The 21,428-nt window shown below is 40.8% G+C and overlaps 1 protein-coding gene across 13 annotated transcripts; it reads right to left on the bottom strand.

Annotated features, from left to right (window-relative positions):
- Nucleotides 1-284: 284 nt before the first annotated feature.
- On the bottom strand, nt 285-21,309 carry TDRKH (tudor and KH domain containing). 13 transcript variants are annotated; one of them, XM_081490856.1, is made up of 15 exons: nt 20,880-21,123; nt 7,989-8,032; nt 7,507-7,643; nt 6,769-6,875; nt 5,968-6,157; nt 4,925-5,064; nt 4,497-4,818; nt 3,242-3,402; nt 2,887-3,059; nt 2,589-2,653; nt 2,155-2,306; nt 1,828-1,929; nt 1,484-1,577; nt 1,196-1,283; nt 285-1,017 (listed from the first exon to the last, which is right to left on the bottom strand). In XM_081490856.1, coding segments are annotated over exons 2-14 (1,698 nt in total). In that variant the 5' UTR covers nt 7,991-8,032; nt 20,880-21,123; the 3' UTR covers nt 285-1,017; nt 1,196-1,230. The 13 variants fall into 13 exon arrangements, with proteins under 13 accessions (XP_081346982.1, XP_081346972.1, XP_081346980.1 ...); XM_081490846.1 differs by having other exon boundaries at nt 20,917-21,123; XM_081490854.1 differs by having other exon boundaries at nt 21,009-21,123.
- Between the last annotated feature and the right edge of the window lie 119 nt (nt 21,310-21,428).

Raw genomic sequence — 21,428 nt, 5'->3', positions numbered from 1 at the left:
CAGAAATGGAGAGATGCTATGTAAGGAAACAGGCTCTGTAAGTTCACAGCAAAGATCTATTCCTAGAACCCAGGCTTCTATAATTCTAATCTACCTCTTTTAGGTGAGGTTTTAGTGAATGATTAATTCTGAAGTCGCTTTAAGGAAAGAATATGATCTGCACATGAGAGGGACAGCTGTTTCATAGGTGGTGTGAGGTGTTAGGCAATTTTACCAGATTTCAGTACAGCAGATACCCACAGGCTTATTGCCACCTTGTGATTCAACCAGCATTTAGTTTTAGATAACTTTCGTAAGAACTTTATTCAGCAAAGAACACCCCAAATGATCTAAACAGCTCTACAAGTTCTCTATGGCTCTGTGTGTATACATATATTGATATAGATACTATACCAGCAATATAGCAATATTTCCTGAGTTACCTTTCTCCTTGTCTACTTGTATTTTAACCAAAGTTTACCGGGAAATAGCTGGAGCACTGTTACAAAAATCTTGTCTCCAATAACATATCAGCAGTTGAGGCTGGGAGGCAGTATTCTCTTCTCACTTCCTGAGGCTTTTAATATAATTATGCTGATTTTTGCCTTTGCTGCCTGACTTAACTGCAATTTTTGAGTTTACCACTCAAAAGATTTCCCCTTAACCAGAGTCAGCTGATGCGGTGAGTCAGTCTGCAGAATCATCACTTCCAATAACCAAACCCTGGCTGTTTCCCAGCCTCAAAGAGGACACTGCCTAGCAGTGCCGTGCATTATGAACTGGCAGAGGGGAACAAGCTGGATACTAAGCAGCCTGAAAGTCGTGTGGCAGTACTCACACTACACAGGGCACAAGGGGTAGTGGTGAAGTTAGGGGCATGTGTCTGTCTCCCTCCATCCCACATGCTCTCTGGTAGTCCAGTGGAAGAAGAAAATGCATTTGGTTCACGGCAAGCCAGGTCATGTATATAACAAAGGAAGAACTGCATAGATCTCTATTACAGGCTCTTCTCTCCAGGCACCAAGTCTTATGCCAAACCTGCCAAAGACAAACACAAAGAGACACAAAAATCTTGGAAGGGCTCAAACTGAAAGTAAAGCTGCAGGAAGGCAGCTGCAAAGAAGTAGTAATAAGATGGGCTACAGGGAAGAGGCAAGACCCTGTGGTCACCCTCATTACTCTCTGGTTGCTACAGATAGAGGACAGTTCTACTCACAGCAAAGCAGATGGCCAAGGCAACTGAAGGTGACTTCAGAGTAAGTAGTCATCTTCAAGATTGTCATCACCAGACATAGAGGCAGCTTCTATTCAGACATGAGGGTAAAGTTAGATACTGCCCTACTGTAGCAGGCACTGCCATTGAGAATCAGAGAAAAAAATAGGCTTTTTGGTGTTCAATGACCACTCTGGTTAGGAGATAAATCTTGACACAACTTTCCTAGTTTGGAGAGGCTAAGAATTGGTAACTTCCAGAGATGCTCGAGGGAGCAAATGCTGTTTGTACCTGATAAACTGAGGCAGGACAGGGTGTTTGCTATCTCTCCAGGGCTCTTCTTGGTCTCAGTGAGCATGCTCAGTGAGACATCTGTTTCTGTGGCCTGAGGGCATGAAACAGGAGAAAAAGGAAGAATGTGTTTGGCTGGTGGAAAAGGAGAAGCCACCCCATCATTTTGCTCACAGTCTGGTGTGGCTGCTGAGGGACACAATGCTTCCCTTGATCAACTAGTGAAGCAACTCGAGTCCTTAAGAGTGCTCTACAAACTGCATGCATGACTAGAAACCCTCCTGTCTCGAGGCACAAGGTTTGTCCCAAAGCAGCACCCCAAATGACGATAATGGCTCACTTACCAGGTCATCCAACATTACTGGGACAGCTCTGTTTTCTTCCATGTCTTCTGCGAGCTCAACTGCGTATCCTTTACGAACTAATTCTAGCCCAATATCAAGTTTCTGAGAAAAGAAATGAAAAGGCTTCTTGGGTGTTCAAAGAAGGGCAAATCAAAGGAAGGGGAGAAGAGCTGGGGTTGATACTTTAAAAAATTCCTTTGGTGGTCAGTTAAGCAGGATCTTATGAGGCAGGACTATCATCAAATAAGGATTTCTGGGAAAGGAAAAGAAGATGAGCCTATAAGTATACTGAAGAGACAGTGAGCAACGAGTGAACTTCAGTCTTACCTTCCCGTTGCTAGTATCATATAAATAGATCTTGGGCCAAGTTGAGATCCCAGATTGGACATAGCTAGAGATCTTGGCCACCAGGGGCTTCCAGTCAGCACAGTGAGTGAGTCTGTCAAACTCATCCAAAGCTTCCTCTTCCCATTGTTCACCTGGTTAAAAAAATTTGTAGACAGAGCCTAAGAAGGGGTCAGTGCTGACGGGGGTGGGATTATGCCCTGGAGGGAAGCTGGAATTAACCTCTGTCTACTTCAGAAGGTACCCATATCTGACTGCCAGGCAGGTTTCTGGCTGTTGCTGTCTGGCACTGATTATGAAAAGGCGCCTGAGCCCCCAGAACTCAAAAAGCCTGGGAATGTGAGAATCCCCACCACATGCTCTATAAAAGTTATTCTATTTGGATGCAGAGTCAATAGGTAATAGGACCAATTTACCTGAGGGGGCAATCCGTGCCAGACTACACTCTATTGCTTGAAATGGAAGGCTTAGGAAGTCACTCCTAAAGTGAAAGAAACTGAAATTAGAATCCGAGTGCTAGGAGGGCCTTCTTATATTCCTTGCTTCTAGACAGCACCAATTAACCCAGCAGCAGAAGATACTTATCTGATCCCTGTAAAGAGGTTCTCTTCCAACCCCCACCCCTACCCTCCCCAGTGAGAAGTGCCAACAGCTCACCACCCTATGGCCAGGACTGAGTCAACAGATGAGACTCCAGCCTGACTCCACACTGACCTGAGCACCCTGAGGTCCCTCAGTGGGCAATCTCCATTATCTCCAAAGTCAACAAAGTAAAGGTCCAGGTTCCCATTCTCCAAGGTACCAAGGACCCGGGCTCGATACCAGGAACCATTTGTAGGTAAAGGTGCTGCGACAATGTCTCCTACATGTACAGTCAAGTCTTCAGGCTACGCAAGGAAATGAGGAGTCAGGAGAGGGCAGAGTTAGGAAGGGATGGGCTAAAAAAATGAATACCAGAAGGAACAAAGAACAAGCCATTGCTCCACAGCAAAGGGAAAAGAATACATCACAATGAAAAAGATATGTCCCCCTTTCATCAAACCCCAGCCCTGTTCCTACAGCAACTCACCAGACTATTTTCGTAGTGCTGGGTCATCTCTCTGACAAGCTTATCCAGTTGCAGGCTGCGGGAGCCAATGATTTGGATCCAGAAGTGGTTAGGATGTTCAGAGGCAGAGACATAGACTTCTAGGAATTCATCAGCATGGAAACTGAAGTCCGGACTGGGAACTAACCACAGGCATAAGCAAGTTAAGCTACAGAATCATTATTATCTAATATGATGGCCATTATCAGAATCATCTCTGATTGAAATGGGAAGATTGCATCGGTGGGGTGAAAGGTACAAACCAAGTGGCTAATACCATTTAAAAATGGCTGGAGGGACAACTGGATGAATCATACAAGAACATCCTGAAGGAAAGGTACTATAAGCTATGTTCTGTTCCTTTCTATGTAATTGAGTAATTAGAGTTCATTCACATTCTTTGTCATCTGCCATGTATTCAAATCAGCACCAATTATAATGAAGTGAAATCCCAATATGCTAGCTGCAGCAGACCAGGGAGAAGATACATGGACAGATGTGGGCCTGCTGCAGATTGTATTCCACCACTGACTCATTACAGACTCTGGACACATCTATGAACCTTTTAAGGACACTGGTCTTCCCTCCCCATCCCAGTACCTATGTATAGAAGAAAAAGCCCACAGCCTTTTCATTCTTCTTGAATGGTAAAGATTTTTAAGAACAGTAATGAGACAGGAAAAAATATTGGACTCAAAAGTATTTTACTTATTTGTATATGTTTGAAGAAAGAATACCATGTAATTCAATTATTTGATGTATTACTCGCAGACCAGTTTCCTGTGAACGAGCATATTTCTATATTGTTCTCTAATTATTAGCTGGTTTGTATTCAGAAAAAAATTTGTGTTCAGTATTAACCCAAGGAAAATATTACCAGAAAGTCCCATCTGTAATTAAAGAACTGTAAATGTAGTCAAGAAAATAGACATTATTTTTTATTGTTTCCTTATTCTGGGTTATCTAAGCCAGTATTTCTGGCTTCCCAGGGAGCAGTGGTAAAGAACCCACCTGCCAATGCAGGATTGGCAGAGGGCTCGATCCCTGGGTTGGGAAGATACCCTGGAGAAGGAAATGGCAACCTGCTAAAGTATTCTTCCTGGGAGATCCCATGAACAGAGGAGACTGGCAGGCAACAGTCCATGGGGTTGCAAACAGTCAGACACAACTGAGCATCCACACATAGCCAGTATTTCTATCTTCCATACGGCTAAGGGGTTTCCCCTTTGTTACATACTTTCAAACATGGACATCTCTGGACTGGTCTGGACACCAGACCTCTGAAAGCTGTCATCATTAGGTTTCTCCCAGGAACCCTCTTCTGGTCCTACAACAGCCACATCACCATCTCCTTTGTGGGGAGGAACTGCCAGAGGTGCCGCCTGTTTTAAGCTAGTGCCAGTGTTTTTCCATAAAGCTGGCTCTCTGGCTCCACCTGGCTCTGTCACTTCCTCTCTTCTTACGCTGATTGGCTGCTTCCGTGGAACTCTGGTTTCTGCAGAATGAGCAATTCTCTTTCTAAGTTCTTCATCTTCTGAAACTTTCTCCAGTATCAAATGCTGTGGAAAATAAGAGAAGGGATGATATCTACATGGTCAGATACTGATCCAGGATGGAGTAAAGGGTTCTTCTCACTCTCAGATACAATTCAGGTTAGCTACTTGCCTTAGCTGCTGCCACTTCCTTCTGTGTTCCTGAGATTTTTATAAGTCTTGATAGTAGCAATGTCCCTTCTGATTCTTTGTCACAGGTTATTTTGGCTCCTGAGGCCTTACAGATAGAACGAATTGTCTCGCCGCCTCTCCCTGTATTGAATAATACATAAAACCCTGTCCTTTTCTCTACTACTACTAGCAATGCCACTATCTTGTATACACTACGAGGGGAGAGTCAGGGCTCATTTTCAAACTAAACAGAGTGTAGGATAGTGAATGGAAAACAGGAGCTACTGAAATCCTTACTATAATAAGGGGGGTACTAGATTATTTGCTCTATACATTTTATTTAAATTTTACACACTGGCTAAGTTAATGTGGTCATGTCACTTTCATCTTCTGGCCACTGAGCAGACTTCACATCCTCACTTCATTAGAAGGTATTCTACATGAAACCACTGGACCAAGGACAGGACATTTCTCTGCCTCTCACAGCAGCATGAGGAATGCTCTAGGGGAAGGCATGAAAGGTGCTTTCTAGAGCACGGTCTTGAGAGATTTAGGATAAAATGAGCATCCTTAGCTTCCCTTTAAAAGTCTACTATGAGGTAAATACATTTACCTGAACCCTTGTGGAACCTATTTGTAAGGTTCAGATCATACTTTAAAAAATTTTTTATTATTTATTTTTGGCTGCGTTGGGTCTTAGCTGTAGCATGCAGGCATCTCTCCAGTTGTGGCACACAGGCTTAGCTTCCCTGAGGCTTTTAGGATCTTAGTTCCCTGACCAGGGATCGAACACATGTTCCCTGCATTAGAAGGCAAATTTTTAACCACTGAACCACCAGGGACGTTCTCTTACAACTTCTTGAGGTAATGAGTTTTGTTCTACCACTGGCTCTATAAAAAAGTAAAGCTCTGGTCTCAATTTCCTGTCTTTTTTTCCTCAGCAAGGTGAAGGGGAAGTAGGCCAGGAAAAACCCTTCGGAAGGTGTGAAAGAAAGGCAAAGGGAAACAAAAGAGGAAACAGCAGAGAAAGCTGTCCAGTGGTACCTATGATTCTGCCCACAGATCTCTGGGGAACTGATAGCTGCTCAGACACTGGGGTATTCTCTGTCAGGATCTGATGAATTGCTGCTTTGGCCTTGCACACCTGAACAGGAAAACCACTGATAAGCAGCACCCGCTCATCTCCTATATCCTCCGTGTCCACATCGATCCGAGCACCTGTCTTCTTTCTTAGCTGCAGAGAAAAGGATACGTGGCAGTATGTTCTGGAAGAGCTCTCACCTGGGTCAGCTAAGGATACTCTAAACCTAACCCTGGAGGTGGATGGAACTGGACACAGTAATCAGTGAAATCGGGTGCTATAAGCAGTCCTCAATTACATGTACTTATGGAAGGAGAGACAACGGTAACCCTAAACAGCAGTTAATCCAAAACAGTTTCTCTGTGTTTAGACTGGTCTTTCCCCAAATTTGGATTAAAGAATCAATTATTTTGTTTTCTTGACATTCCAACTGAATAATGGAAGATGGTAAAAAGAATCAGGGAGCAATTAATTTATTACTGCCAATTAATAACAGTTCGTAATTCCATAGTAGAAAGGAATGATTCAAACTATACCAGGATGAGAACCATACAATTAAAAATCCCCATTTCAAGCTAAGTCACCCATTCTGTAAGGAGTAGAAGGACTCATCTCCGGAAGGAAAATAGCTGCTAGAAACTTCCTTTTTTGTTGTTGTTGTTGTTTAAAATATACATAGTGTAAGTGGGTTTTACAGAATGGGGGCAGAGGATGGGCAGCAGAAATCAATCCCTGGGAAAGCTGTTGCCTGCTCACACACTTACTTGTTTAATATTGGCTCCTTGCCGGCCAATGATGAGCTTTACAGCTTCCTGGGGAACTCGCATCTCTATCTCGATGTCCTCTTCCCCAACAAATGTCAGCCGTTCTTCTGCACAGATCATCAGATCAGACTTAGACAATACCCAAAGCTATTACTTCCCTCCCCTGAATCAAAGCTGTCAAAGAGACACTGATGTAAAAGATAAACTGAGGATTTCAATCATAAAGAGAAGGAGAAGCAGCATCTGAGTGAGAACTAAAAGGTCCTGCAAGACCAGATGGGCATTCTCTCTGGGATACCATTTTCAAATGTTAAAATGGGAAAAGCCATTGGATTCTGGGCAAACTACTTCTCCCAAGACATGACTCCTGGAGAAGAATTAAGGCCAGAAGTTGCCTGAGGAGTCCACTAGGCTCGGAACTTCCCTTGTTTATACACAAATCATTTTTCTAAGTCTTACTCTCTAGGTCAAGCCTGTGGAGAAACTGGACCCAACAGTTAGCAGAATCCCTTACAGTGCTGGTGTTGCTGAAGGGAACAAATCAACAGAATTATAAAATGAGTTCTTTATTTCACAGACTAGCTTCACATTAACATAGAAAAGAAAAACTTTGTTTCAAAGGTCCCTCACAGAGAGCCAATTACATCCCAACAAATGACAACCTGAAAGAAGTTTCAAGTTAACAATGCCAGAACAGAGTCTAACCATTTTGGTATGTACAGCCATGGATTCACATACCTCTGCTTTCCCTATATCTGCGGTATAGGATATAGGCAACTGTTGCACCGGCAGGGATCCCAAGGCCCAGTGCTATTTTTTGAATAGTGGACAAACTTGTCCAACAAGTCCGTTCAGTGGACATTTTTGGCTGCCTCCTGAAATAAGCAAATGAAGAGAAAAGAGCTTTCATACAACTTTTACGTCAGAGAGAATGGAACACATTACAATATTACAAAGAATACTACAGCCTAATCTCCCATTTCAAGAGCTTGAGCAGTCTCAAGGTGTACTTCATGTGAAAGGTCACAGAGTATTTTTTCAAAAAGTAAGCTGAGGGACACATACACATATGACTAAATAGAGGAGTGCTACTACCTTCTCAACCCCTGCAAAGAGAACTACATATTGATCAGCTTTAAAAGACAAAGGAACAAGAAATTCACTGAATCAAATATTTTAAAAAATTTACATTTCATATCAAACTATTTAAAATTCCTTACATGTGCACTTCTATGCCTCCTGGCCTTTCCAGACGCTGTTGTCTCTGAAAGGAATGGCATTCCAGGCCCAGGTTTAGGTTTTGCTACTTCTACTTCTCTTTCTTGGAAGTGTGGTCTATTTATTCTCTGTACTCCTTATTTCTACTTACTCCTCAACTAACAGTAAACGGGGATTCTCTCCCATGCCTTCATCAAAACTAGAACTTTCCAGGTAATTAACCTAGATGGCATATATAAGCCTTATCTAATCTCACCTCTGTTCCCTCTTTCCCATGGTTTCTATTTGTCTGGAGGAGTCTTCTGAGTTTTGAGCTTGTCTTCCAGTGGCCTCTATCCATTGCTATTGTCACTCTGCTCTCTTTGGGCAATTTTATCCAAACTTGAAGCCTGAACTACTATCTATATGCTAATGACCCCAACACTGTACCTGAACTGATTGCTCATCAAATCTCATTTAGACCACTGTAACCGTCTTCTTGCTATTAGTCTCTCTCTGACACTGTATCTTCATTTTCTTACAAAGCATATCTTAATATGTCCCTCACTCTATTTATTTATTTCATGTATCAATACTTTATCACCCTCCCAATTATTTTATACCATCTCTTCTCAAACTTCTAGTGCTTCCTTCTTCATTCTCCCTCTCAACTGATGTCTGCTTCCTATTTCACTGAGAAAGTAAAGCATTTGGAGAAAATATTAACTAAACTGATCCATCCACCTCCACCTCCTAAATATTTTTTGTCTTCTCTCCTGTGGTCATCGATGAACTGTCCTGGCTCTAGCACTGAGTCTTTCATGTAAGTGCTGCTCTCCTTCCTTTTCCTGCATCATTAATGTTTTCCTCTCTACTGAATCGTTCCACGAGAAGACAAACATGCTATTATTTCTTAAAATTCTTTCTCAATTCCACTTATTCCTCCAAATACTACTTATTTCTTTCCTTCCTTTTCCAAGAAAACTCAGTGTCAATGTTTCTGCGCTAGATTTCTCTTCTTGAATTCACTCTTGCTGCTCTAGTGACGGTCACCAGTGATTTGGATTTGCTAAATCCAATGATCAAGCCTCAGTCCTCCCTTTACCTCCCCCACCACCAGACTCTGGCACAGCTGGTGACTCCCTCTTCTCTGACACTTTCTTCACGTGGCTTCACAGTACTGTTTCCTGGTTTTCCTTCTCCCTTTCTGGCTGCTCCATCAGTCTCCTTTGTTGGTTCTTGCTCCATTTTTTAACCTCTAAACACTGGAGTGACTCAGGGCTCTGTTCTTTGCCCTCTTTATTCAAGAATCATTCTGTATTGGCTTTAAACCCCATCTATTTGCTGATGTTTAACTCCCAAATTCATAGATCTAGTGGGGACTGTTCTCCTGAACTCCAGGTTTGTACATCCAACTGCTTATGAAGTATCTCCATTTGATGTTTAATAGGTATCTCAAACTTAGCAAATGCAAGTTTGCTAAGCACTCCGGATCTCACTCCTTTCTTCTTTGCCCTATCAGTTAGTGGCAACTTCATTCTTTTCAGTTCCTCAAGCTAAAAATCTTACTCTTCTTCCCCTCAAACAGCACATATATCCTGGAAGCAAATCCTATTAGTTTTACATTGATTATCCAGAATCTGACCACTTTTTAACCTCTCCATTGCTATGACCACCATCTGCTCAAAACCACCATTATCTCTTGTCTAGATTATTAAAAAGCTTAATTACCTCCCTGCTTTTTATCATCATCCAATTTATTCCCAATACAACAGCTGGAGTAAGTGAGAAAGTGTTATTCATCTGTGCAAATCCTTCCATGGTTTTCCATTTCATTATGATTAAAAGCCAGTCATTATAATGACCTGCAAGGTGTTCATTTTGATTGTTTCCCCACTGGAAAGTTAACTCCCCAGAGGTAGGAATTTTTTGGTTTTATTTTGTTCCTCAGTACTTAGCACATAGTAGCCACTCAATAAGTATTTGGTCAATAATAATCTTTGAATGAATACACTTCCTCTTATTCTTCAGCAACTCTCTTGCCTACATGTAAGCTCAGTGGTATGAAAGGTTCTTTATAACCTAATCTCTGCCTACCATCGCCATAGCCTTATATTCTAATACTACTTGTACTAGGGGAACAGGATGTGCTTTCTTAAGTATCCTTGCTCTGTCACATGTCACTTCTATCTTCACAGTCTTACTCCTTAGCCCATCAATACACTTACAACCATTCTGTTTTTCACTTTAACAAATTACATGTGATGAAATAAAAATTCACATTCTAAGGCAAGTCGAGGATAATTTAAACATTAAAAAAATTTTCTCTGCCCTTTGGCCTTCTCTCTCCTCTCCACTGTGCACTGTGTATCTGCACCATGCATTGACCAAACCTCCTCACTGGCAGAAATACCTGCCCAAACCATAAAGCATAACATTCTTGGGGAGCTAGACTTAGAAGCAGCACACATTCGATCCACTATACTGCCCTTATAATGTTGCTCAGATTGTATCTCATATCTGAATTAGGCTGCCAAGTTAATAATGGGAAACTGTGCCTCGAAGGCCAAACTCCCGTGCAGACAGACGGGGATCACCTATGGGGATACCAGCTGGGTTTATGTGTGCTCGCAAATACTTAACTCAAAATTAAAGGAAACCCCACCCTGAAATGGCCAAGACTGGGTTCTCTTTTTGGCATTCCAAAACTGATTTTCTGAATGCAGTTAAAAGCTGGCAGTCTCCTGAAACTCTGCCTGCAGGGTCTACTAGAAATAGTGGAAAGAATTTTTCTCTTTTAAAAATTAGGTTAGCAGGGAGAAATATTTGTACAGGGCTAGCTTTTTAAAGCTTTGGATCCTGTGAATTGAAAAACTTCCAAGTTAAAATTTTAGAGGGCTTTCATCTTAAACTACAGTACCTATTTCAACTGATATGCAGAAGCCTCAAAAGGCTTCAAAATTTCAAAATAGCCTCATTGAAAGATTTGTTGTAGAGGGCTAATGAAAGATTAATGATAGGTATCTAAAAACTGCTCCCCTCTATCTTTGAGTACTCATTCTAATAATCCTCTCTCTGACTTGCCTTTCTACTCTGGAGACACTATTAAATGGTTACCTTTAGAAACGGGACCACCTGAGGAATGCAAGTTGGTACAGCCACTATGGAAAACAGTAAGGAGGTTCCTCAGAAAACCAGAGTTATCATATGACCCAGCAATCCCACTCCTGGGCATACATCCAGACAAAACTATAATTCAAAAAGATCCATGCACCCCTATGTTCACAGCAGCTCTACTCACAAAAGCCAAGACATGGAAACAACCTAGACGTCCACTGATGGATGAATGGAAAAAGAAGATGTGACATATATATATACAATGGAATACTACTTAGCCATAAAGAACAACAAAATAATGTCATTTGCAGCAACATGGATGCAACTAGAGATTATCATACCAAGTGAAGTCAGAGAAAGACAAATGTCACACTTATATGTAGAAACTAAAACACAGCAGAAATGAACCTATACAAACAGAAACAGACTCACAGACAGAGATTAGACTTGTGATTGCCAAGGGGGAGGGGGAGGAGGGACCAGCTGGGAATTTGCTGTTGGTAGATGCAAACATTTAGAATGGATAAACAACAAGGTCCTACTATATATAGCACAGGAAACCATAATGGAAAAGAATATTTAAAAAAGAAATATATATGTGTAAAACTGAGTCACTCTGCTGTATAGCAGAGACTGGCACAGAATTGTAAATCAACTATACTTCAATTAAAAGAAAAAGAAATGGGATACCTGAGGCTATAGACCATAGTTAAATAATTTCTTAAACCCAGAAAGAATCCTTAAAAGTGTTTGCAAATGGATTGCCAAGATGGGCGACCACTGGCATGGCTAAACTGATCATAGCTGATATTTAGAACCTGACAGGAATTTTACTGGGGGGGGGGGTGGAGTCTCTGTCCCCCAAGCTAAATGAGGGAACATAAAATTTCAGCATTAGTGAATGCATATGTCAGTCCTTGCACTGAGGTGGCTACTCAGTTTTATGAGGAATTAAAAACCACTGTCCTTGTGTTGCAGGAAGGGGGACCCCTTCCAGGGCACCAAAATGGGCTCCTGTCTAACACTCGGAAATGAACTGTCTGAGCAGACACATGTGCTAACCAAGCAAGAAATATTACTGGAAAGGGCTCCTGGGCAGACGGCTGTAGGGTAAGGGAACCCAGGAAAACAGCTCTGCCACATAGCTCACAGTCTCAGGTTTTATGGCAATGGGATTAGTTTTCAGGTTGTCTTTGGCCAATCATCCTGACTCAGAGTCCTTTCTGGTGGCACATGCATTGCTCAGCCAAGATGGGTGCCAACAAGAAGGATTATGGAAGGTGGTCGGACACATGGTGTCTCCTTTTGTTCTTTCTCGAACCCTTCTGGTTAGTGGTGGCTTATGAGTTCCGTGTTCCTTACCAGGACCTCCTGTCATAAAATAACTCATGCAAATAGTTACTATGGTGCCTGGCCAGGGTGGGCGGTTTTCAGTCAGTGTGCTTCCCCTAACACTTGTTTTAAAAATCTAGTCTTCACAGGACCAGAGGTGTGGCCTTCAGAAATAATACAAAACTCACAGGTGGCACCAGTGGTAAAGAAACCTGCCTGCCAATGCCAGAGACTCAAGAGATGAGAGTTCGATCCCTGGGTCGGGAAGATCCCCTGGAGAAGGAAATGGCAACCACTCCGGTATTCTTGCCTGGGAAATCCCATGGACAGAGGAGCCTGGTGGGCTACAGTCCACAGGCTCATGAAGAGTCGGACATGACTTAGTGACTAAACAACAACAAAACCTCACTTATTAAGAGGCTTGCAAGTACTGAAAAACAAAAATCTAGCCCTTAAGGAACAAAGTGTTCCAAGGAGGAACTTGTGTTTTTCTTCCTATGCCTTTGAGACACAAATATTCTATTTGGTCTTTTCCAGGAGCTCTTATCTGGACCATCTTTTTTTTTTTCTTTGCTGCACTGTGTGGCTTGTGTAATCTATGGTCCCCAGAGATTGAACCTGGGCCCCCTGCACTGGGAGTGCAGACCACCAGGAAATTCCCTGGACTATTTTTTTAAAACACAAATTTCATGCAAATCAAAACTACAACGATATACTACCAAACACTGTGCAAAATGGCCATCATTAAAATGTCTACTGGATACTGAAGAGAATAAGATTGTGGAGTAGAAAGACTTAAGCTTACCTCCTTTCATGAAAACACCAAAATCACAACTAACGGCTGAACAATCTTTGACAAAAAAGACTTAAACCAATAAAAAAAAGATATTCTACATCCAAGAAAAACCACAACAAGACAGAGGGGCGCTTTCACGATTTAATCAAATCCCATATTCACTGGGCAGGCAACTGACAAACTGGAAAATAACTATATTGCAGAGGTTCTCCCACAGGATTGAGAGTTCTGAGCCCCACATCAGGCTCCTCAACCTGGGGATCTGGCATCAGAAGTACGAGTCCCCAAAGCATTTGGCTTTGTGGGCAGTGGGGCTTGAGTGCAGGAGCGCCACAGGACTGGGGGAAACAGACTCTACTCTTAGAGAGCACATAACAAGGTTTTACATGCGTTGGGACCCAGGGCAGTGACTCCATAGACGCCTGGGCCAGACCTACTTGGAGGTCTTGAAGGTTCTCCTGGGGAGACAGAGGTTGGCTGTGGCTCACAGTGGGGGCAAGAACAGGTGGCAGAGGCCCCAGTGAATATTCAGTGTGAGCTCTCCAGGAGGTCACCATTTTGGCATTGAGACATGGCCCCACTCAAAAGCTTACAGGTTCCAGTGCTGAGATGTCTCAGGTCAAACAACCAACAGGGACTCCCTGGTGGTACAGAGGATAGGAATCCACCTGCTAATGCAGGGCAGATCCTTGGTCCGGGATCCACGGATCCCTGGTCTGAGAAGATTCCATATGTCGTGGAGCAACAAAAGCCCATGTGCCACAACCATTGATCTCACATGCTGCAACTACTGAAGCCTATGCTCTGCAACAAGACAAGCCACTGCAATGAGAAGCTCATGTGCTGCAACGAAGAGTAGCCTGTGTGCAGCAACAAAAGACCCAGCAATGAAGACCCAGCGCAACAACAACAACAAAACTAACAAGGTGGGAACAGAGCCCCACACATCAGTAGACAGGCTGCTTAAAGTTGTCCTGATCCCACAGCCACCTCTAAACACACTCCTGCTTACCAGAGGGACAAGACCCAGCTCCACTCACCAGTGAGCAGGCACCAGTCTCTCCTTTCAGGAGGCCTGCAGAAGCCCCCTGGACCAACCTCACCTACAAGGGGACAGAGAACAGAAGCAAGAAGCTACAATCTTGCAGGCTGAGGAACAGAAGCTACAAACATAGAAAGTTAGACAATAGAGAGTAATGATAGTAAACAAATTATATCAAGCATCTTTTCCAACCACAACAATCACAACACTATGAGATCAGAAGTCAACTACAAGAATAAAAAAAAGGTAAGAAACAAACAACATGGAAGCTAAACAATATGTTACTAAACAACCACTGGATTACTAAAGAAATCAAAGACAAAATAAAAAAATACCTGGAGACAAATGAAAATGAAAACAGTGATCCAAAACCCGTGGGACACAGCAGCAGCTCTGAGAGAAGTTTACAGCAATACAATCTTACTTCAAGAGACAAGAAAAATCTCAAACAACCTAACCTTACAACTAAAGCAACAAGAGAAAGAAAAACAAATTCCAAAGTTAGTAGAAGAAATCATAATTGTCAGAGCAGAAATAAATGAAATAGAGATGAAGAAAACAAAAAAGATCAATGAAACTAAAAGCTGGTTCTCTGAAAAGATAAAATTGATAAATCTTTAGCCAGACTCATCAAGGAAAAAAGAGGGCACAAATCAATAAAATTAGAAATGAAAAACTGATACCAGAGAACTACAAAGGATCATAAGAGACTACTACAAGCAACTATTACATCAATAAAATGGATAACCCTAGAAGAAAAGGTCAAATTCTTAGAAAGGTACAGTCTCTTTTCTTGGAAGAAAGGAAAGAAAACCAGGAAGAAAATAGAACGGACCAATCACAAGTACTGAAATTGAAACTGTGATTTAAAAACTTTTAACAAACGAAAGTCCAGGACCAGATAGTTTCACAAGTAAATTCTATCAAACATTTAAACACCTATCCTTTTGAAACTATTCCAAAATACTGCAGAGGAAGGAATACTCCAAACTCATTCTATGACACCACCATCATCCTGATGCCAAAGCCAGATAAAGATACCACCAAAAAAGAAAATTACAGGTGAATATTACTAATGAACATAGATGCAAAAATTCTCAAATAGTAACCATGTGAATCCTACAATATATTAAAAAACATACACCGTGATCAAGTGGGATTTATTCCAGAGATGCAAGGATGTTTCAATATCTGCAAATTGATCAGTGTGATATACCACATTAACAAATAGAAGAATAAAAATCATATGATCACCTCAATAGATGCAGAAAAAGCTTTTGATAAAAATTCAATACCAATTTATGATTTAAAAAAACTCTCCAGAAACAGGGCATGGAGGGAACCTATGTCAACATAATAAAGGCTATATATGACAAACTCACAGGTAACATCATACTCAATGGTGAAAAGCTGAAAGCATTTTCTCTGAGATTAGGAACAAGACAAGGGATGTCTGCTCTTGCCAATTTTATTCAACATAGTTCTGGAAGTCCTAGCCATGGCAATCAGAGAATAAATAAAAGGAATCCAAATTGGAAAAGAAAAGAACTGTTACTGTTTGCAGATGACATGATATTATACACAGAAAATCCTAAAGATACTACCAGAAAACTACCAGAGCTCAATGAATCTGGTAAAGTTGCAAGATAAAAAATTAATACACTCTTGCATTCCTATGGGGCTTCCCAGGTGGCACTAGTGGTAAAGAACCTGCCTGCCAATGCAGGAGATGTAAGAGATCTTCCCTAGGTCAGGAAGATCCCCCGGAGGAGGGCATGGCAACCCACTCGAGTATTCTTGCCTGGAGAATTTCATGGACAGAGAAGACTGGTGGGCTACACTCCATGGGATCGCAGAGTCGGACATGACTGAAGCATGAAAGATTAGAAAGAGAAATTAAAGAGACAATCTCATTTATCATCAAAAAGAATAAAATATCAATACTTAGAAATAAACCTATCCATGGAGGCAAAAGACCTGTATTCTGAAAACTATAAAATGCTGATGAAAGAAATCAAAGATGACAAACAGATGAAAAGATATACTGTGTTCTTGGATTGGAAAAATTAATATCGTCAAAATGAGTATACTACCCAAAGAAATCTACAGATTCAATACAATCCCTATCAAATTACCAATGACATTTTTCACAGAATTAACAGCAAAAAATTTTTAAATTTTTATGGAAACACAAAAGACCCTGAATAGGCAAAGCAATTCTAAGAAAGAAAAAAAGAGCTGGAGGAATCAGGCTCCTTGACTTCAGATTATACCACAAACAGCTCATGCAGGTCAATTAAAGAAACAAAACAACCCTATCAAAAACTGGGCAAAAGATCTAAATAGACATTTCTCCAAAGATGAGAGATGATCAAAAAACACATGAAAAGATGCTCAACATTGTTAATTATTAGAGAAATGCAAATCAAAACTACAATGAGGTATCATCTCACACTGGTTAGAATGGCCATTACCAAAAAGTCTACAAACAATAAATGCTAGAGAAGGTGTAGAGAAAATGGAACCTGCCTACACTGTTGGTGGGAATGTAAATTGATATAGGCACTATGGAGAACAGAATGGGAGTTCCTTAAAAAAACTAAAAGTAGAACTACCATATGATCCAGCAATCCCATTCCTGGGCATATATTTGAGAAAACCATATTCAAAAAGATACACGTACCTCTATGTTCATGGCAGCACTATTCACATTAGCCAAGACATGGAAACAACCTACATGTCCATTGACAGAGTAGTAGTGAAAGAAGATGTGGTACAAGTATTACTCTATCACAAATATTACTCAGCCATAAAAAAGAATGTAATTTGCAGGAACACATATGGATTTAGAGATCATCATACTAAATAAGTCAGAAAGACAAATACCATATGATATCACTTACATGTAGAATCTAAAATATGACACAAATGAACTTATTTACAAAACAGAAGCAGACTCACAGACATGGAAAACAAACCTATGGTTACCTAAGGGGAAAGGGAATGGAGAAGGGATAAATTAGGAGTTTGGGATTAGCACATACAAACTACTATATATATAAAGTAGATAAACAACATCCTACTATATAGCACAGGGAACTATATTCAATATCTTGTAATAAACCATAATAGAAAATATGAAAAATAATACATGTATATATGTATAGCAGAATCACTTTGCTGTACACCAGCAACTAACTTAACACTGTAAATCAATTACATTTCAATTTAAAAAATAAAATGCAAATTTCAGGAAGGGTGTAGGTAATTTGGAACTTGTCAATGACAAAATCTTAACTATCTTCTCCATTTAGCAAAAAGGGTTTAGCTATCTAAAAAGGTGACTGATTTGTTCCATCTGCCAGAAACTCAATTTGAATTTGCTTGTAACTGATGGGTTTAATATTATTGTCCCTGATTCATGACTGAAATTTTGGAATGAAAACTATAGGGTGTCTGTTATGTATCTGTGTTATGGATGTGCTGCATTGCCAAAATTAATTTGTAAAAGAACTCTATATAATTGGCTTAAAGGATTTAAAACACCTATATAAATACTCAGAAATTTCACATGATCTTGTAAGCAGATAGGATAAGAGGTCCCTGGACATGGTTTTCTTGACAGTAGAGAAGCCATTTTTAGCCTAAGTCATTTTGTGATCTAAGCCTGGCCACAATGCTTGTCCTTGAACAGGTCTCATGACAGTAACTAAAGATTTTAAGGGAACAAAGAATCCAGAAAACAATGGCTTATCAGGCAAGAGAAGTAACAACAGCAAAGATAATGTTATCAGTTGTTAACAGAACTCCAGGTTCTGTTTCAGTCTTAAAGATTAGCCTGAAGCACTGAACCACCAGATCAACTGGCACCTAAGGGATGATGTCTTTTCCTGCCTCTCCTGACTTCAACCAACTAAGGCTAGGACTCTCAATCACCCAAGTCCCTTCATGAATATGCAGAATTAACAGCATAAAATATCTATATTTTGTGCCCTTACACAGACCCACCAGTGTTGCTATTTGAGGAGACACTGTTTTGGGACAGATCCTCAGTGTTCTCCTTACTTGCTGCAAGTAATAAATCCTTTTTCTCCCAGTCTTTGACTTGGTTTTATGGCTTGACACCCACCAAGAGGTGAAGCCAATTCTCTGGTAATATCTGGGAAATACTCAATACTGAATCAATATCTGGTATTAAAATTAGCTTAAGTTTGCTGAATTAATAATATACATCTCTTTAGAATCATCAACATAGTGGATAATATTTTTATTGTACCTAGATTTACTAGAAATCAAACAAGACCTTAAATCTGTTGCAAAATTTGCTGGCAAGAAAATAACTTGATATGATGAAACTTTTAAGTAAATGGAAGTAAATGAAGTAAGAGCCTTTAGGTAAACTCTTTTGGACTAATTATGTTTTGGGAATGTCTATCCAAAATGCTCTCCATATTTTGGTAATTTGAAATTTAAGCATTTTGCTAAATTAAGTTAAATACTGAAAGTCTACTGAATAGATAATTACTAAATAAAATGAGATACTGTAGCATTAGTGAATATAGATTTCCTTTTACAAAGAAACTAAAGATATTTAGAACTATTTAATATGTTTGGTGCCATGCTAAGACATTTTCTATTAAAAAGCACATGTTTTCTGGAAACCATAAATAGTATTTATGTACTATTTATAAGCATAAATAGTATGTAAGTATTTCTATACTATATATAAGCTTGCCAATCTACAGAATGCTAATGTAAAAAAGTTAATAATTGCTTACTTGTTAGTTTTCATTAAAAATTAGAGTTTTAAGAGCTGAGAATTCTAATTAATACACGCAATTTAAGCTACTAGAATAAGGGAAACACTGCAGTATATGAGGAAAGAAAAATGTTTTCAGGAAAAAGAAGATATGAGGAACAGAAATACATTTCTATATTTGCCTTTGAGATCTTTTATTGTCATTTTGGTTTGGTGACTAAGTATCGTTCCACGTATAATCGTATTTGACCAAGCGTTTTAAAGCTTTTTGATATATTAATTTTTTTTTTTTTTTTTACTTTTAGGCCACACGGAGTGGCATATGGGATCCTAGTTCCCAGACCAGGGATGGAACTAGCACTCCCTGCCATTGGAAGCTCAGAGTCTTAACCACTGACAAGGAAGTCTCAAAACTTTTTGATATTTTTGACAAACTTCCCAAAGTTGTAATTCTAAATAAAGTTCATCTGACCTCTAATTTACTTTGAGATTTTCCAAAGGGTCTCTAGAACACCTCAAAATGTTTTTCTCTGTCTCAGAGAGGACAGAATGACCCTAGTATGACTCTGTACTAAGTTGGGTTTTATTGCTATGGGTTTCCACAGTACTCCAAACATCCCTTTATAGCACTTGCATTGCTTATAATCATTGATTAATGGCTATGTCTGTAGTGAGAATGAACTGAAGGCAGCAACAGCCGGTGTAGGGAGACCAATTGAGAGGCTAGTCCAGGTGTCAATGATGGAGATGGAGAGAGGCAGACAGAGGGTTCAGAGAGCTTTCAAAGGAAGAATACACAAGATCCAGCAACTGATTTATGGAAAAGTCAGAGGGTGAGCCAAGGAGCTGGCTATCATGTTTCTCATTTGAGCACCTGGTAGATGGTAGTGTCTGAGACAGAATATTGATGATCTGTTGGGAGGGGGTGGGGGGGGATGTTTGTAACATGGATGAATTTACTGGGTGACTTCCATTTGAAACAAAACCTAAATTTTACTAACATCTCTTCAGATACTACAAATGAGGTTTGTGCTAAAATATCAGCTGATATCTCAAAGAATATCTACTTGATTAATATTAATCAAGTATAGTTGTTTACAATTTACATATCCTTTCACATTGTTAAGTTTCTCTTAAAAATTAAAAGTGGAAAATATGATGGAAATGAGAGTAATTTTATAGTACTAAATGCTAACTTGTGTTTGATTTTATTACTTCAAGTTGAATGTAAGGAGGAGACTAGAACTTAAGATCATAGCTCCTACATAAAGAGTAGACATGTGGGTCATTTCAAGGTTGAGAAATGTAGGCAGGCAACGAGTTTTTCCGTAAAAGCTAACTTTGACATTTCCTGATATTTGTATTAAAACAGTTGCTAATAACTATCTGATATGCATTTCAAAACACAAAGTGAACTCCATGGGAGCCAGGATCTGATATATCACTCCAGTATCTTCTGACAACCAGAACCTACAAGGTACCTAAAACATGGTGATCGGTTTGTTGAACTGAAGCAGCTCACTCAATTTTCTCATTCTTGCTACATTTATTTTTAAACCAGTGAGTGAAAAAAGCCTCCACCCATTTCTCTCAGCTGAGGAACGAGTAGCTGTGACACAGGAGTCTTGAGCCAAAACCCACGATTCTATCTGCATTAAAAACTAAAGAGGGAAACTGGAAAAACAAATACTGAAGACCATTAAAGAAAAAGCTTTGGGAAATGAGGCAAACTGATAGTAACTGGCTTGGGGCAAACTCTCTCGCACAGTGCAAGGGTCCGCTGTGACCACCTTGGGACAAGCGCACTTTCTTTGAAAACAGTTAATAGCCCCGGGATGGGAGAAAGCTGCCCCCACATAGCGCCTCACCACCCCAGGCTCAGAAGCTAGCTCCCGGGCCCCATACCCTCGTCTCGCCCAGGGACACCTTCTTTCTCTCAGACCCACATTCCCCGCCTTCTTGTTGCCAGTGGTGTTCCTGGCTCAGACTCCCCAAACCTTCGCTCCTGGTCCCTGCCTTTACCGCTCCTGAAGTCAGCCGTCGCGCGCTTTGCCTCGCACCTCACCCCCGGGGCCGTAGCCGCCTCTCACCAGCAGCACCACTCCGAGGCCCGCCAGCCTCGCTTCAGCCGCCTCTTACCCGCCCCCGTAGCCCGCCCGCACCAATCAATGCCCGGCTTGCAAGCCCGACCAATCAACCTCCTCCTCGAAACCAATCCTCGCGGGAGCTGCCCCTGAGCGACGGCGCTGTACTGCGTGCTGGTACCCAATTACCCGGATGGAAACCAAAGCCCGGCCCACCAGGTCAGCCAATAGACTCCAGGGAAAGCCGACGACGTTGAGATTGCACCTGCTGAGTATTAAACAGCCAATTAGAGGCTCAAGGAGTACTCCCAGCCCACTCCAGGCCAATTACCT

The sequence above is a fragment of the Giraffa tippelskirchi genome, chromosome 5 (assembly GCF_054371585.1).
Source record: "Giraffa tippelskirchi isolate mGirTip1 chromosome 5, T2T-mGirTip1v1.2.pri, whole genome shotgun sequence".
Classification (NCBI taxonomy): domain Eukaryota; kingdom Metazoa; phylum Chordata; class Mammalia; order Artiodactyla; family Giraffidae; genus Giraffa; species Giraffa tippelskirchi.
Note: the sequence above shows the minus strand (reverse complement) of the source record. Positions and strands in the feature narration are given on the sequence as shown.